This window comes from Erinaceus europaeus, chromosome 20, assembly GCF_950295315.1.
Source record: "Erinaceus europaeus chromosome 20, mEriEur2.1, whole genome shotgun sequence".
Lineage (NCBI taxonomy): Eukaryota > Metazoa > Chordata > Mammalia > Eulipotyphla > Erinaceidae > Erinaceus > Erinaceus europaeus.
The window spans coordinates 45339590-45355228 of record NC_080181.1 but is presented as its reverse complement, the minus strand read 5'-3'; the positions used below and the strand labels follow the sequence as shown (position 1 = coordinate 45355228).

General features: G+C 45.1%; 2 protein-coding genes across 9 annotated transcripts in view; both read right to left on the bottom strand.

Annotated features, from left to right (window-relative positions):
• Window positions 1–210: 210 nt before the first annotated feature.
• On the bottom strand, window positions 211–8595 carry TM2D3 (TM2 domain containing 3). 7 transcript variants are annotated; one of them, XM_060179294.1, is made up of 6 exons: window positions 8453–8595; window positions 7998–8075; window positions 6113–6291; window positions 4474–4648; window positions 3190–3265; window positions 211–980 (listed from the first exon to the last, which is right to left on the bottom strand). In XM_060179294.1, the coding sequence occupies exons 1-6, from the start codon at window positions 8541–8543 to the stop codon at window positions 815–817; spliced, it is 765 nt and encodes a 254-aa protein (XP_060035277.1). In that variant the 5' UTR covers window positions 8544–8595; the 3' UTR covers window positions 211–814. The 7 variants fall into 7 exon arrangements, with proteins under 7 accessions (XP_060035277.1, XP_007520133.1, XP_060035275.1 ...); XM_007520071.3 differs by having other exon boundaries at window positions 6113–6270; XM_060179292.1 differs by having other exon boundaries at window positions 7998–8135; window positions 8453–8583.
• Window positions 8596–11862: 3267 nt separating this feature from the next.
• Window positions 11863–15639, bottom strand: part of TARS3 (threonyl-tRNA synthetase 3) — a 41372-nt gene continuing 37595 nt past the window's right edge. For both annotated transcript variants that reach the window (XM_060179291.1, XM_060179290.1), the window contains exons 17-18: window positions 14853–14967; window positions 11863–12678 (exon numbers count right to left, since the gene is read on the bottom strand). In XM_060179291.1, the coding sequence (XP_060035274.1) occupies window positions 12530–12678; window positions 14853–14967 (264 nt within the window). In that variant the 3' untranslated portion in view covers window positions 11863–12529. The remainder of the gene's footprint in view (window positions 12679–14852; window positions 14968–15639) is intronic.

Below are 15639 nucleotides of genomic sequence, written 5' to 3'. Positions count from 1 at the left end.
CTTCTCTATTCAGCAGGTCTGAAAACCTACAGAAGCATTTATCAAAACGAAACACATTTTGAACACTCCCACCTGTGTATTTAATGAATCAACCAACTGTGACTATATGGTGAAAAGCAGTAATGCCCAGCAAATGGATATCTGACCTCAAAACAACTGCTGCTATAACTCAAGATTACATTTTAATATAGGAAACACAGAAAGCAGGTCTTCAGTATCTTGTAACTTGTTGTTTTATTGACTTTCTGGTCCTCTTGTACCTTAAAACCTTTTATGTGACAAACACAATTCAAAGAACAGCAACAAAAGACAACAATATCTAAGCTTTGACTTCACACAATCAGATATAAAAAGACTGAAACACAGGGACAGGACCTTGTGAAACATACAGAGGACTGGAGTTTGGGCAGACACCTTTATTTAACTGGACAACTGAAATACACCCATTTTCTGCAGTCCAAGCTGAGAACTCTAGGGCAGATGACATGCAGGCAGAGATATGAGTGACAGACACTGACTTCAACGCTATCAAAGTCAAGTCATATGAACCAAACAAAAGACTTTCAATCACCACAGAGTTTGTTCTATTTTAATTCTGATATTTTTTTCACAGAAAAAAATATATACTTCAGGCAAATAAAACAGAATTCCAGACAAGTGCAGGCCAGTGTTTTTGTTCCTTTTGCCTTCGTCAAGGCAGGCCAAGTACAGATGCTGTACATTAGAAAAACACAGAAATGCTGCTCACTGGCGTGTCCATTCCTCGGGGTGGGAGGAGGCTGAGTTCCACTCTTCTCTGGAGCGTGGGTCCCAGCTAAATGTACAGAGAGCCGTCCGCGGGCCCCACATAGCCGACGCCAATAAGCAGGACATCTATGAGGGTCCAGATGCCCAGGCCACCAAAGCTGAAGAGCTTGCCAAGGCCTTCCCGCCACTGGCCCAGGTAGAAGCGGTCTGCTCCGAAGCCACCCAGGGTGATGCTGCAATGCAAGAGGGGGTGGCGTCTATGTCACAGGTCTCCCTGCTGTGGCCCCAAGAGGCTGGCCCAGTGATCCCACTCAGTGGCAGCTGAGACAGGGCCTCTGACTGTGACACTTAGCACACCATCAACTCCAGGCAAGGAGACATTTGTTTTTGCCATCAGGGCTTCAGGCCTGCATGATTACACAGCTCCCAGTAGGCTTTGCTGTTTAATGAAGACAGCGAGAAGGAGAGAAACAGAGGGAAACAGACAGCACAGCACCGCCCCACCATTTGTGAAGCCTCCTACCCCTTGCACAGTGCTCCTATGTGGTATCAGAGCTGTGAACCAAGGTCTTCACACAAAGCCAAGTGTGCATTCTACCAGATGAGTTATTTTTTGAACCCCTAAACATTTTTTTAAATTCATTCATTTATTTACTTAATTCATTTTAGATAGAAAAAGAGAGAAGCTGAGAGGGAAGGGGAAGATAGGGAGAGAGGGGAAGAGGGGGAGGGAGAAAGGGACTGGAAGGAGAGAGAGAGAGACCTGCAATACTGTTTCACCACTAATGAAACTTCCCCCATGCAGGTGGGGACCAGGAGCTTGGACAGGGCCCTTACACACTGTAACACGCACAGTCAACCAGGTGTGTCACCACCTGGCCCCTAAACACAGCTTTTCATGCTACTGAAATCTGATGCCTCTCTTTTTAAATAAAACCAGTAACTGATCACACTGATTTTTAGTCTTGGAAACAGGAGAAAAAGGTGAAACCTGGCCTACGACGTGATACCCAGGCAGGTTTCATGAGGCGGTGTGACACCAGCTAGCTGTCCCCTTAAGTCAGCTCCTCTGTCACCCCTCCATCTCTGAACCTGCAATCTTCAGAATAAATGACTTTCAAGGCCCTTCAGACTCTCAGATCTTAGAATCTGAAGAGCTTAAAAACTCTGGGGATCTGGATTTATATTAACACTCTTTGCTTTTCTTTTACAATTGTCATGGGAAATTTCAAAATACAGAAGAAAAAGAGTAGGACCCAGGATAGGGCAGTGGTGTCATATGTGAGGGGTTCCAGGTTTGGCCCATGGCACCCCTCAGAGGCAGAGCTGGTGGTGCTCTGGTTAAAATACAGACATATAGACACAGACACACGAGGAGCGGGAGAGAAAGAGAGAGAGGCAGAGGCGGAGGAGACCACAGCATCACTCTGGCACACAGGGATGAAACCTGGCACCTCCTGCTTTAAAGTTGAAAGCTCTAGTCACTGTCTCATGCTCTTCTTACCCTCCAGGGCCATGGGGTAATAACTCTAACCTGTCAACTGTACATGGTGTGGCTTTTCAAGTTATGGAATATCATTCAGCCAGCACCACCTGCCTTCCCTTTGGTGGGAAAACTTATCTTTTTCTTTAACTTTGGAAAAGTAAACAAACACCAGCACATTTTTGCCTGTTAAAATGTGGCGCGCGCGTGTGTGTGTGTGTCTGTGTATCTAGATGGTAGGATTATGGGTGATGTTTTTCCTCATTTCCCCCGAGCTTTTTTTTTTTTTTAATACTTATTTGTTCCCTTTTGTTGTCCTTATTTTATGGTTGTAGTTATTATTGATGTCGTTGTTGTTGGATAGGAGAGAGAGAAATGGAGGAGGGGAAGACGGGGGAGAGAAAGACAGACACCTGCAGACCTGCTTTACTGCCTGTGAATCGACTCCCCTGCAGGTGGAAAGCTGGGGGCTCGAACCGGGATTCTTACGCCGGTCCTAGCACTTTGTGCCACCTGCGCTTAACCCACTGGGCTACCTCCCGACTCCCCTTCCCCCGAGTTTTAAATATTGCATATGCATTATTTGTGTAAGAAGGAAGTTACTCAAAGTTAAAAATATACATCATGATCCCATAGGTTTTGAATATTCTACAGCATGCTACTGACTTACAGTACGCTCAGGGTAGGAAACCTTGACTGGTTTTAAGGATCTATGATGACCTGATTAAGTGACCTGGTTAAGTTACCCTGACAACGTGTAGGAATCCTGAGAGAAAAGCTAACATCTGGCCAACAGACGTCATGAAGACTACTAGCCTGATGACTGAAATATTTCCTGGCAGTTCAGTTTCTAGGGAGGAACTAACACGTGGTAGGATCTGGAGAAGGAGGAGCCTGGCTGAGCTCAAGGTCCCAGAGAAATCCACACGGTGTCTCTCCTGACTAGCAGCGAGGCCTACCTCAGAGCCAGGGCCGTGGACCACTTGTAGCCTCCAGTCCAGTTGCAGTACAGCATTTTGGGGAAAGTGCGGTTACCTTTAAAAGAAAAGGGGAGAGGGGCACAGTGTGGAGGGAGAAACACTCCATAGCGAATACTAACTTCCGTTTGAAATAATCTGAAATCTAAATATTCATTTCCCTTTATAACAACACATGCTCACTATGGTGAAAAGTAACGACAAAGACTTTATCATCTGTAAGCAGAGGAGGTCTAAGTCAGTTAAGACTTCTTTACTGATGAGAAATGGCTAAGCTATAAATATTAATACCTTCAGGCAGTTATGTTTTTTAAAATATCTTTTTAAATGTATTTTTTTCATTCTGGACAGAGACAAAAAGAATTTGAGAGGAGGGGGGATATAGAGAGGGAGAGAGATAGAGAGACATTTGCAGCTCTGTCTCACCGACTGTGAAGCATCCCCCCCCCCCCCAGGCTGACACTGGTGGCTTAAAACCCGGGTTCTTGAGCACTGTAGCATGTGCACTCAACCAGGTGTGTCAGTTAAAATTCTGAAGGACTGCACATCAAAGATTCCATGAAGAAAATGAAGGAGGGGGAAAAAAAAGGGAAGAAAATCTGAGAGGACATGAATACCAAACCATATATATAACATATATGTACACACATGTATAATACACACGGTCCTTTGTCCTGTGCCTATATACCTATGATGAAGTTTAATTTATAAATCAGGGTAACGAAAGATCAGTCCACAGTAACTTGCAACAGAACTTAACAGTACGCTCTAATGGTCACTCTCAAAATATCCTCCTGCGCATACTTTCTGACCATGAATGGACAAGTTTCTTTTTATCATCTTTATCTACTTATTGGATAGAGACAGCTAGAAGTTGAGAGGAGGGGAGAGATGCTTTATATACCGTTGATTCCTCTTGTTTTATTAAATATTACATTTTCTTTTAATTTAATTATTGGATAGAGACAGAGAGAAACTGGGAGGGGATGGGGAATAGAGAGGGAGAGAAACAGATACACCTGAAGTCCTGCTTTACCACTTGTGAAGCTTTCCCCCTGCAGGTGGGGACCAGGGTCTCGAACCTGTGGTGGCTTGCAGTGGGGAGACTGGGGATTCAGAAGTCTGGTGGTGTAACTATAGTCCTGGTGACAAGGACTTTTGTACATCAATATTGACTCACTAATAAAATAAAGCCTTTTCCCAAGTAACACAAAAGGCAAAAGAAAGAAAAGTACTATGCCACAACTCCCCTGCTCTCAGACTCACCGAGGCAGTGAATATGGTCCCTCACAGTACAGTTGGCGTGGTAACGCTGCCGGGGACAGGACACTGTCATGCAGCTGGTGTTGTTGGTACACTCGTAATCACTTTCTGGAAGCTGCCAGCAAAATCTGCAAGTCATATTGATGGCGAAGTTCTTCTGGGATTTGAAATCTTGGTCCTGTGTATCCAAGGACAAAGAACTAATCAACCCAAATGTTGCTAACGTGTAAATCAAGCTACATGGTCGTACAGCATAAAATGTTCTAAAATACTGACATTTGTAACCTAGCTGGAAGTGGCATATAGATTGGTACCAGACCAATGTGTATAAAACAAATACATACAAGTGTGATGATCCTACAATCAGAAAGCACATACTGAAAACATTTGACTAAACACACATCCAAATAACAAGAGCTGCTTTGGGACAGTAAGAGTATTTCATTGTGTTTGGCTGATTTTTTAAATAGTCATCTGTATTTTATTTATTTATTTTTACTATTTTTTATTTATATATTACTGGGTAGAGACAGAGAGAAATTGAGAAGGGTGGGGAAATAGAGGGGGAAAGACACAGAGACACCTGCAGCCCTGCTTCACCACTCGTGAAGTTTTCCCCCTGCAGGTGGGGAGCAGGGGCTTGAAGCAAGGTCCTTGTGCAGGACAGTACAATTTCTTTCTTTTAATTTTATTATTATTATTTTTTAATTTTTAAAAAATTTTATTTATTTTCCCTTTTGTTGCCCTTCTTGTCTTTTTTAAAATATTTATTTATTCCCTTTTGTTGCCCTTTTTTTTTTTTTATTGTTGTAGTTATTATTATTGCTGTTGATTATATTGTCATCATTGTTGGATAGGACAGAGAGAAATGGAGAGAGGAGGGGAAGACAGAGAGGGGGAGAGAAAGACAGACACCTGCGGCCCTGCTTCACCTCTTGTGAAGCGACTATCCTGCAGGTAGGGAGCCGGGGGCTCAAACCGTGATCCTTACTCCGGTCCCTTGCACTTTGTGCCACCTGTGCTTTAACCCACTGCATACCGCCTGACTCCTGTTTTATTATTTTATTGATTTAATAATGAATGTCAAGTCTGTATTTATTTTTGTCTCCAGGGTTATTGCTGGGGCTTGGTGCCTGCACTATGAATCCAATGCTCCTGTAGCCATTTAAAAATATTTTTTGGATAGGACAGAGAAATTGAGAGAGATGGGGAGATAGAAAGACAGATACTTGCAGACCTGCTTCACCGCTTATGAAGCAACATCCCTGCAGGTGGGGAGCTGGGGGCTCGAACTAGATCCTTGTGCAGGTCCTTGAGCTTCATACTATTTTTTTTTCCTTTTTTTTGGTAAGAAGTTGGATCATTGCTCTAATTTATTTTTACGTTCAAAATTACCATCTAAACCCTGGCCAGACAAATCTTTCTTGGTAATAAAAGTTTCTAATAAAACTGACTTTATTGCTAAAATATCACTTATCAAATGAGGAGCAAGGCTCTGGTCTCTCTGCCTCCCAAGAAATTATAAAGATTTCTCTCATTTTTAATGCGGAACATATTCTTTCACAATATCCCCCCACAATTAGGTTTAGACTATACTTTAAACTCCAGGTCTACTTAGAACACGTCAAGTGGCCGTACTTACAACACAGGTGACAGAGGGCTTGACCGTGCAGTCAAATGTGACAGGCTTCCCATAGACACACGAGTAGTTTGTCCTGCATTCTATGCAGTCGGCTGGAAGTCGGCTACATAAGCCATTGCTGGGACACTTCATCACATAAGGGGGGATGTCGGTACTTTCTGTGAGCCATGAAAGAAAAGCTTATTCTCTTAATGAGACAGGTCAGAACAACAGACAAAGACAATCTTTTGGGAGATAAAGGCCATTAGCAATGAGATGCTATGTGAAATGGAAAAAAAAAATCACAGAACTGAAATCAGAGACACCTGCAACTAACACTGAGTTCTGCCACCAGCCTCCAGTGTGACTTGCTGCAATACTCTTTAGTTTACTGATGTACAAGTGAAGCCACTAAGACACGAGATGAATCATTCTAGAAAAAGTTCCATCTTTCTACTACTTTGGTACTTGAGTAATCCATCATTTGCTGGTATAGAATTTACAATTTTATACTGCCACAGTTCATATTAATTATTTGTTCAGTGAGTTGTGCGCTTTTTTTTTTTTTAACCAGCCTACCTAGCTTGGGGTGCTATGCATTTTTGTCAATTAAAAGAAGATAATGGGAGTCGAGCGGTAGCACAGCGGGTTAAGAGCAGGTGGTAAAGCGCAGACCGGCATAAGGATCCTGGTAGAGCCCCCGGCTCCCCACCTGCAGGGGGGTCGCTTCACTAGCGGTGAAGCAGGTCTGCAGGTGTCTATCTTTCTCTCCTCCTGTCTTCCCCATCTCTCTCCATTTCTCTGTCCTAACAATGATGACATCAATAACAACAATAACTACAATAAAAAACAAAGACAACAAAAAGGGAAAATAATAAATACACATTTTAAAAAAGAAGATCAAAAGGCACTTCTCTTTTTGAAACCGTCCACCCTCCATTTCTGGTAGAAGTGGAGGGAGGGGGCTTACTATATTTCCTAATAAATATACTCTTTAATCTTTTTTTTAAAAAAGATCTCTTGAAAACACACAAAGTTCAAAATTCCAAATGTTCTCGAGAAGAGACGCTTTTGGAAATATCAAAAGAGTAACCAGTATTTGGACTTTCTCTATAAATAACCTAGTTATCATTCAAATATGTTGGGGCTTTCTTTTATATCCAATTAAGAATCAATAAAATACCTCTTGCTAGTTTCAATCCACTGGGATAGAAATATTGTAATGGGGTGAAAGTGGAGGCAACTTTGGAATTTAGCAAAGCACACTAATACTCACTTAACATGTTTCCTAAAGTCACTGTAGAAAGGACACAACTCTACAAGCTATGATTTTTCTTGTTTTCTTTTGGCTATTGTGGACACTTGGAATCTTAGAGCCTAGAGAAGGGCGGGCAAACCTCAATGTAATGAATGAGGAAGCCCAAATCCACCCAATCTTCCCCCAGTGAGACCCAGACCCCAAGGCTGTCTCAGTCCCTCTGTCATCTTCCCATTTCACTCAGCAGTGGGGGGAGCTTTTTAGTCAACATCAATACTGGGTTCAAGAAGAGGACAAAAAAAAAAAAAAAAAAAGCAACGGTTGAAAGTTATCTTGATGGATGAAGAGGAAAAATAACAGGAATCAGGAAATGTAAATAAAGAATGGAAGACAGAAAACGAAACGGGGCAGGGATGCCCAAAGATGGTGAGTGAAGGAGAAAAAAAAAAAAAAAAAATCAAAAGTACCCACAGAAAATGTCTATCTACCTTCAGGTCACATACTATAAAATAACATATTCGAAAAATGGAAAGTGATGTGAAAAAAGAGGGAGGAGGTGGAATGAGAGAGGGAGAAAAAAAAAAAAGAGAGAGAAAAGCACTGGGTGCAAAGGTCCACATTTGAAGGCAATAGAAAATTGTCTGGTACCTGCCGCCCCGGGAATTACTGTGAAAGTACGAGTAGGGCCCGGATCTTTTACTGCCTGAGCCAGCGGCTGCGAATGCTCTAAATTTAAGGATCCTACAATTAGAGAGACACGTTCTCCTGGGGTGTGCAGGTCTTGGTCTGTGTGGTTAACACGCAGGTGAAAAATCTTAAATTCGCTCAGACAACGAGAGACACGGGCGGCACGGGGTCCGCACCGGCGCACACGGGAGCCCCCCGGGGACCCACCAGGCCGCTCGGCTCCCCGGCCGCGCCCGCGCCCCCCGCCCAGATCCCGGCCGTGCGCTGCCCAGATCCCGGGGCCGCCGCGGAGCCCCGGCCGGAGCGCGTCACCCCCGGGGCTGCACCCAGCCAGCAGCCCTCCGCCCGGGCATCCCCGCCGCTCCCGGGGATCTCCTGTCACTCGGCCCCGGCGCGGAGGCTGGCCTCTGACTCACCACCGCCCGACAAGATGTAGAACTGGGAGAGGAAGAGCAGCACGCGACACAAGCGGCGGATGCCCCGCGGCGGGACCGCCGCAGCCGCCATCTTGCCGGCGCGCGCACTTCCGGGACGCGGGGCGGGGCCAGGCGCAGCCGAGCGGCTCAGGGCGCAGGCGCGCGTCGGTCTCCAGGGTCCCCTGCTTTCTCGGTAGCTGGTGGGGCTCGGCGCCCTGCGTGGATAGCGGATAGGGTGCACCGTGTCCTGCCACCCTGTGAGGTTGCACTGCCACCCTTGGGGCTCCCTTTTGCCTTCTCTTCCACTGCTAGAGGCCGGAAAAGATCATGGGGACCCGAAAATTCACAGTTGGAGCAACAGGAAGCAGTCGAGGGCAAATTTGGGAAGCAGCCAGCACTGAGATGCGGATGTAGAGATACGACCAGCTAAGTGCTTGGAGGCTATCACGTTGCAATTTAGACTCGCAAGGTGCTTGCTTATAGGTGACGAGCTTGTGATCCAGAGCCCTAACGTGTGCCAGGCAATCCTTGGAGCCCACCTAGTAATTCTGCTAGGTCGTGGGGTGAGTTTCTCCACCAGCGACTCCTTGGAAATTCGCATTACTGCCAGAAAGATGCCTGCCTCCATGGGTGGCCAACACTATATTGTTTCTTCTCCAAAACAGAAGATTCTAGGTGCATCAGGGTGACAAGTCTAGCAGATGGAGACTTTTCTCAAGTGGCCTCCCCCAGGGCTCTGTTCTGGCTCCTACGCTATTTAATATTTACATCAATGACCTCCCAGAAACTTCTTCAAGGAAGTTCATCTACGCCGATGACATCTGCTGTGCAACTCAGGCATCCAAGTTCGACATCCTCGAGGAAACACTCACGAAAGATATGTCTCTGATATCTGATTACTGTAAAAAATGGCGACTAATCCCTAGCACTGCAAAAATGGTATCTGTTTTCCATCTACACCATGCCTCGGCCTCGCGTGAGCTTAATGTGCAGCTTGGCGATACGAGAATCCGGCATGAAGCCCAGCCAGTTTATCTTGGCGTTACTCTCGATCGCACTCTGTCATTTCACGAACATCTCATAAAAACTGCAGCAAAGGTGGGCGCGAGGAATAACATCATTGCAAGACTGGCCAGCTCCTCATGGGGCGCGAGCGCTTCCACACTATGATCATCATCTCTGGCATTATGCTATTCCACTGCAGAATACTGTGCCCCAGTATGGTTCCGTAGCTCCCATGTCCACTTGGTCGATTCCAAATTATATTCCTCCATGAGGATAATTTCTGGAACCATCCGTTCCACCCCGGTTCCATGGCTGCCAGTTCTTAGCAACATCGCCCCACCAGATATTCGTCTGGATGCGGCATCATCTAAGTTCATTTCCCACGTCTATGCTCGACCGGACCTGCCAATATATGCGGATATCTTCGCCCACCCTGTCCAACGCTTGACGTCTCGTCACCCAATCTGGTCCCCTACGCCTACACTGAACTTCTCTGTTCCAGACTCTTGGAAACAGAGTTGGCAGTCAGCTGAGGTAAAGAACAAACACCTCATCCCAGACCCCTGCAAGCGTCAACCCGGCTTTGACCTAGCACGTTATGATTGGGCCCTCCTCAATTGCTATCGAACAGGCCATGGCCGGTGCGCCATGTTCCATCGCTGGGGAGCCAGAGACGACCCGGACTGCCCCTGCGGCTACAGACAGACTATGACCCACATAGTCAACGACTGCCACCTCTCCAGATTCAAAGGAGGTCTCGAAACTTGACATCAGGCTCAACCTGACGCTGTGGACTGGCTACGGAAGAAGGGCAAACGCTAGAAGAAGAAGAAACTGCCAGAAAGTTTCACCCAGGCTGGGAGTGGTGGGGCAGGTACAACCAGCACGTCTTAAGACCTGAGGGCACTGGGATAAGAGTCCCGGATGTGAACGAAGGGGCCAAAGCACAGGTCCTTCCCTAGAGAAGGCCAGCCATGGGTCATGCTCCATCTCTGCTCCTCGGGCAACCTGCACACATTTCAACTGAAGCAGAGCTTCTCTTAGTCAGTTGTCATGCTTCCCTCTTCCCACACATCCACCATGAGATTGAGGCATGGGCGTATTTTCTGACTCCCCACTTCTTCATTAGCACACTTGATGAAACAGAGAGAAAGGGAAAGAGAGAAAGGAGGAGGATGATGCCTGGCCTTAATAACTGTTAACTTAGAAAACTATGCCTTACACCCTGGACTCTGTAGCACTGTACACTGCTTTGTTTACCAGGTGTCAAGGAAGCTAGCTTAATAATAAATGGGTTAAGAAGAGGGAACAGTCTCACATTAATTCTGAGCTCCATGGCACCTTACCAAATCAATCCTCAAACAATACTTGACTGGTAGCTCAATTTGCTATTGGCCTAAAGCAATTTTAAAAAAGATATTTATTTTTGTTGCCCTCGTTGTTATTGTTATTATTGATGTCGTCATTGTTAGGACAGAGATATGGAGAGAGGAGGGGAAGAGATAGACACCTGCAGACCTGCTTCACCACTTGTGAAGTGACTCCCCTGCAGATGGGGGCGGGGGGCTCAAACCAGGATCTTTAGGCCAGTCCTTGCTCTTGGCGCCATGTGTGCTTAACCCGCTGTGCTGCCGCCCAACACCCTAAAGCCATTTTAATTTGATTTTTAAAATATTTATTTATTTTCCCTTTTGTTGCCCTTGTTGTTTTATTTTGTAGTCATTATTGTTGCTCTTGATGTCATCCTTGTTGGATAGGACAGAGAGAAGTGGAGAGAGGAGGGGAAGACAGAGAGGGGGAGGGAAAGATAGACACTGCAAAGCGTAAGGACCGGCATAAGGATCCCGGTTCAAGCCCCTGGCTTCCCACCTGCAGGGGAGTCGCTTCACAGGCGGTGAAGCAGGTCTGCAGGTGTCTTTCTTTCCCCCTCTGTCTTCCCCTCCTCTCTCCATTTCTCTGTCCTGTCCAGCAGCGAACAACATCAACAATAGCAATAATAATGACCACAGTGAGGCTACAACAACAAGGGAGTGCAACAGAGGGGGGAGGAAATGGCCTCCAGGAGCGGTGGATTTATGGTGCAGGCACCGAGCCCAGCAATAGCCCTGGAGGGGAGAAAAAAAAAGACACCTCCAGACCTGCTTCACTGCTTGTGAAGCAACTCCGCTATAGGTGGGGAGTCAGGGGCTTGAACCAGGATCTTTCTGCCGGTCCCTGCACTTTGCGCCACGTGTGCTGCTGCCCGACTCCTTTAATTTGATTCTTAATAGTAAGGTGTTCCTCTCAGTTAAAATCAGAAGTCCATTTGAGTCTGTAAATCAGTGCAGTGTCCTCCTACCAAAAAAAGAATTCACTCTAGAGAGGCAGATCACTGTTACATAAGTCCATATCCAAAACACTGGAAACACTGTGTGATGCGTTTTATTTGGGAACTTATTTTTTCTAAAGAGGAACAAGGTTCAACTAAAGTCAATAAAAGGCATAAAACAACGGCAACTCAACAGCCTACAGGACAAATAACAAAAGATTTTGCAGCACTGAGGTTCACAGTTCTTTGCATACAGATGAAGAGATCGTGGCCACATATTTGACTACCTCCTTTTGGGTTGTTAAAACAAATTAAGTGATGATTCTAATTCTGGAGATAAAATTTCAGTGCGAACTTTTATAGTAAAACAGCCATAAAAATACCTGAGACAAAATGTTTGTAGAAAATAAGATCCTCCTTCCCATTCAAATAGACTTTGCAGACTATTATTTGAAGTTTGTCTTTGGAAAAAGAAATCACAAATTTTAACAAAGGCATCTTCTAGTCTTCATCTGCTAGTATTCCCTACTCTCAGTGACTGACATAGCCCCCCACTCAAAGCATTCGAGACTTTCCCAAGTTTATCTTCTTATTGCTTCCATACTAATCAGTGAACTCAACTCTCTATATCAGCTACTCATTCACTGTTTCTCACTGTGACACCAGTGGGCCCATCAGGGGTCCAGCTCTGAAAGTACTACTGCAAATTAAGCAAAGTGCGTTTTCAAGGGTCAAGACAAGGTGGCCCAGCAGAGCACACTAGTTCAAAAGTCTTCCTCGGCGTTCAGGGTACGGGACTTCTGGAGGCTCTTCAATTTATCAATGGCAGAAGCTGCTGAGATCTCCCCATGGATTTTGTTGTCTCTTGTTCGAACGTTTACAGCATGATTTGTCTTTTCTTTTTCTCCGACCACTGTAGAAAAGAGTGGGAAGAAGACATTTAAAATCAATGACTTGTTAAACTGTAAATCAATAGTCGTGTCTCACTGAGTCTTTTTCTTTCCCCTTCTAACTGCAGTATCACTTTTTTATTTGGGGGGGGGGTGTTGATTTACAGGACTGTTGTGACAAGGGTACATTTCCACCAAACTCTCAGCCTGTCCCACCATAGGGACTTAGGTCCTCAACGTCCCCCTTCCCGTTGCTCCTCCTTTCCTCCTTCTGATTCCCCAAATCTGCTGCAACAGAGCCCAGTCCACTTAGGACCCACCTTCACTTTAGTCACTGAATATCAAACAACCATTAGGGATTCCTCTGATGGTCAATTTTCTTTTAAGATGAAAGGACTGCTAGTCCCATCTCTCTATTATCTACATGGAGATTACCCATTGCGGTCTTGGGGTACATCAAGGATTCACTTGATGAATCACAGGGTGGGCACAGTTCATGCCCAACCAGCCAACCAGAATTTTCTGGAATGTTGGTAAAAGTTCTCTCCTTGATGACCCATACTGTGAAATGAAGGAGGAACCTGCATGTCAGGTCCTTATCATCCAGAAGAAAGGGAGTAGATTCAAGAGAAACCTGAATAACCCAGCAAAGGGTCAGAGAGTTCACCTGGCAAGGTGTCTGCTTTGTCATGTGTGTGATCCAAGCCCAGGTACCTAGACTCCATAGCACTGGGTGAAGCTTTGGTGCTGTTATGTTTGCCTCTCCCTTTTAGCTGGAGAAAAAATTGTGGCCAAGAGCAGTGAAGGCCCAGAGATGATCAATAAAGTAAAACAAAACAAAATAAACAAAGACCCTCCCACCCCAGCAAAACAGGAACCAGAAATAGGAAAGAAGGATCCCGGTAAGGGTGGAACTTATTCTAGTTGTTGCTCTTCTAATAGGTTGGCTATTTATTTCTACCTTCTGCAGCTGGGAAGGTGGCTTAGTTGCAGGACTTGGATTTTGCATACATGAGGTCCTGAGTTTGATCCCTAGCACCTCATATGCCAGAGTGATGCTCTGGTTCTTCGTCTCTCATTAAATAAAAACATATTTTTAAATGTTTAAAAATCAATCTTGCCTTCCATGGCATGAGATAGTCCAGTACCTTCCCAATAAATTCTGTCTGGGCCTCAGCTAATGTGCAATCAATCTGTCCGCACAAGAAAGAATTCTGACTACGACATCACCGTGCCTACCATGGAGCCCAGTACTTTCAATGACAGATCTTTGAAAGGGCAACTCTACGCAGATGCATTTATTCTGCCCCCACAGATTCTCTCAAATCAAAGAAGAGAACAATGGCAGGCCTGCAGGCTCACATTAGTATCAGTTATCTCTTGGTTTTTTTAAATGATTTATTTTTATTTTTATTACCACCAGGCTTATCACCGAGGTTCAGTGCCAGCACTATAAATCCACTGCTCCCGATGGCCATTTTCTTTATTTATATTTTATAAGATAGAACAGAGAGAAATAGAGAGGGGGGAAAGATAAAGAGGGATGGAGAAAGATAGATACCTGCAGGCCTTGTTTCATTGCTCATGAAATTTCCCAATAGGTGTGTGTGTGTGGGGGGGAGGGGCTTGAACCCAGGACCCTGTGCATGGTAGCCTGTGTGCTCAACTGAGTACACCATCACCCAGCCCCCCTTTCAAACAATTTAAAGCCAAAAGTTTAGATTATGCAGCAAATTGTTCAGGTGCCTCACAGACAATGTATTTTTTCACTTAAAGTTTTTTTTTAAGTTAATTTTGAATTAAGAGCCTCTCCCACTCAGCAATTTCACCCTAAAGGTTTTCAGCAAACTGAAAAGCAAGGAAGGATATTTCAGGTCAGTCACATGGCTTAACATAAGGAGTGTAATCAACTGAAGAGATCATTTTTTACATGTTTTTCACTGCCAGGGTGAGATACTAACTAATGATGCTAAATCACTGGATTCCTGTGAGACTTTAAAACTCTCCTTTCAAAAAATGATGGAGAGTACAGAGATTCAGCTAAGAACATGGCAGAATTTTCTTTGTGTGTAAGCATTCAACAGTCAAATCGTCATTACCAAGTTGTTATACCATATTTGGGGTGATTTTTTAAAAAAAATCACAGTGAAAAAACAAACCAGAATTTGGTAAAATATAAATGAGAACTTAAAATTACCCAAAATGAAATTATACTGCGCCAGCTGTGCATTCCGTATTTTCTTATTCAGAGTACAGCTGCGGTCTAAATCAACATCCACCATGAAGCCTTCTTCAAAAAATTCACTGGAAACCTACAAGACAGTGGAGCACTTCCATCATGACATGACTCAAGGTAGGCAGCATCTGTGGTGATGCTCACGCTCCACCTACTGGTAGTCACACTCCAGTGCAGCTTATTCCCTCTATGTTGGACCAAGGTGGTTTATGGGACCCATCAGAAGGGAGGAAGTGATGGCATGTCCCTCCTGTGGCCTAGATTCAAAGACTAAACATGTCTCTTTCAGATCACTCCCAATCAGGTGGTAGGCAGTAGATCCACGTCCAGCCAGTCAACCAGAAATTTCTAGAATGTAAATACAAAGTTTTTCTCCCTTGTGACTCCATACTGGGACACAATGCATCCATGTCTCTTACCACCTGGAAGAGAGAAAGAAGCTATTCAAGAGGGGCATTAAGAATGCCAGCACAACAGGAAGCAGAGATGAGAAGAAAAACTGTCAGGGTGGCAGGGAGGACATTCAGGCCACCTCTGAGAGGCCCCGGTAGTGGGGAACCGAGACATCAACAATGTGAGGAAGCCCTTGAGGGCTGGTGATCATGGCCACTTGAGGCACTTGGACCAGTACCAGCCAGACCAGCTGCTCCCAGATTCTGGCCACAGACACTGTGAAACTACCAGTGCTTGTTTCAGGCTCCTAGGCTCTGTGGTGATCTGGTATGCTGGAATGGGTATATCCCCTGGA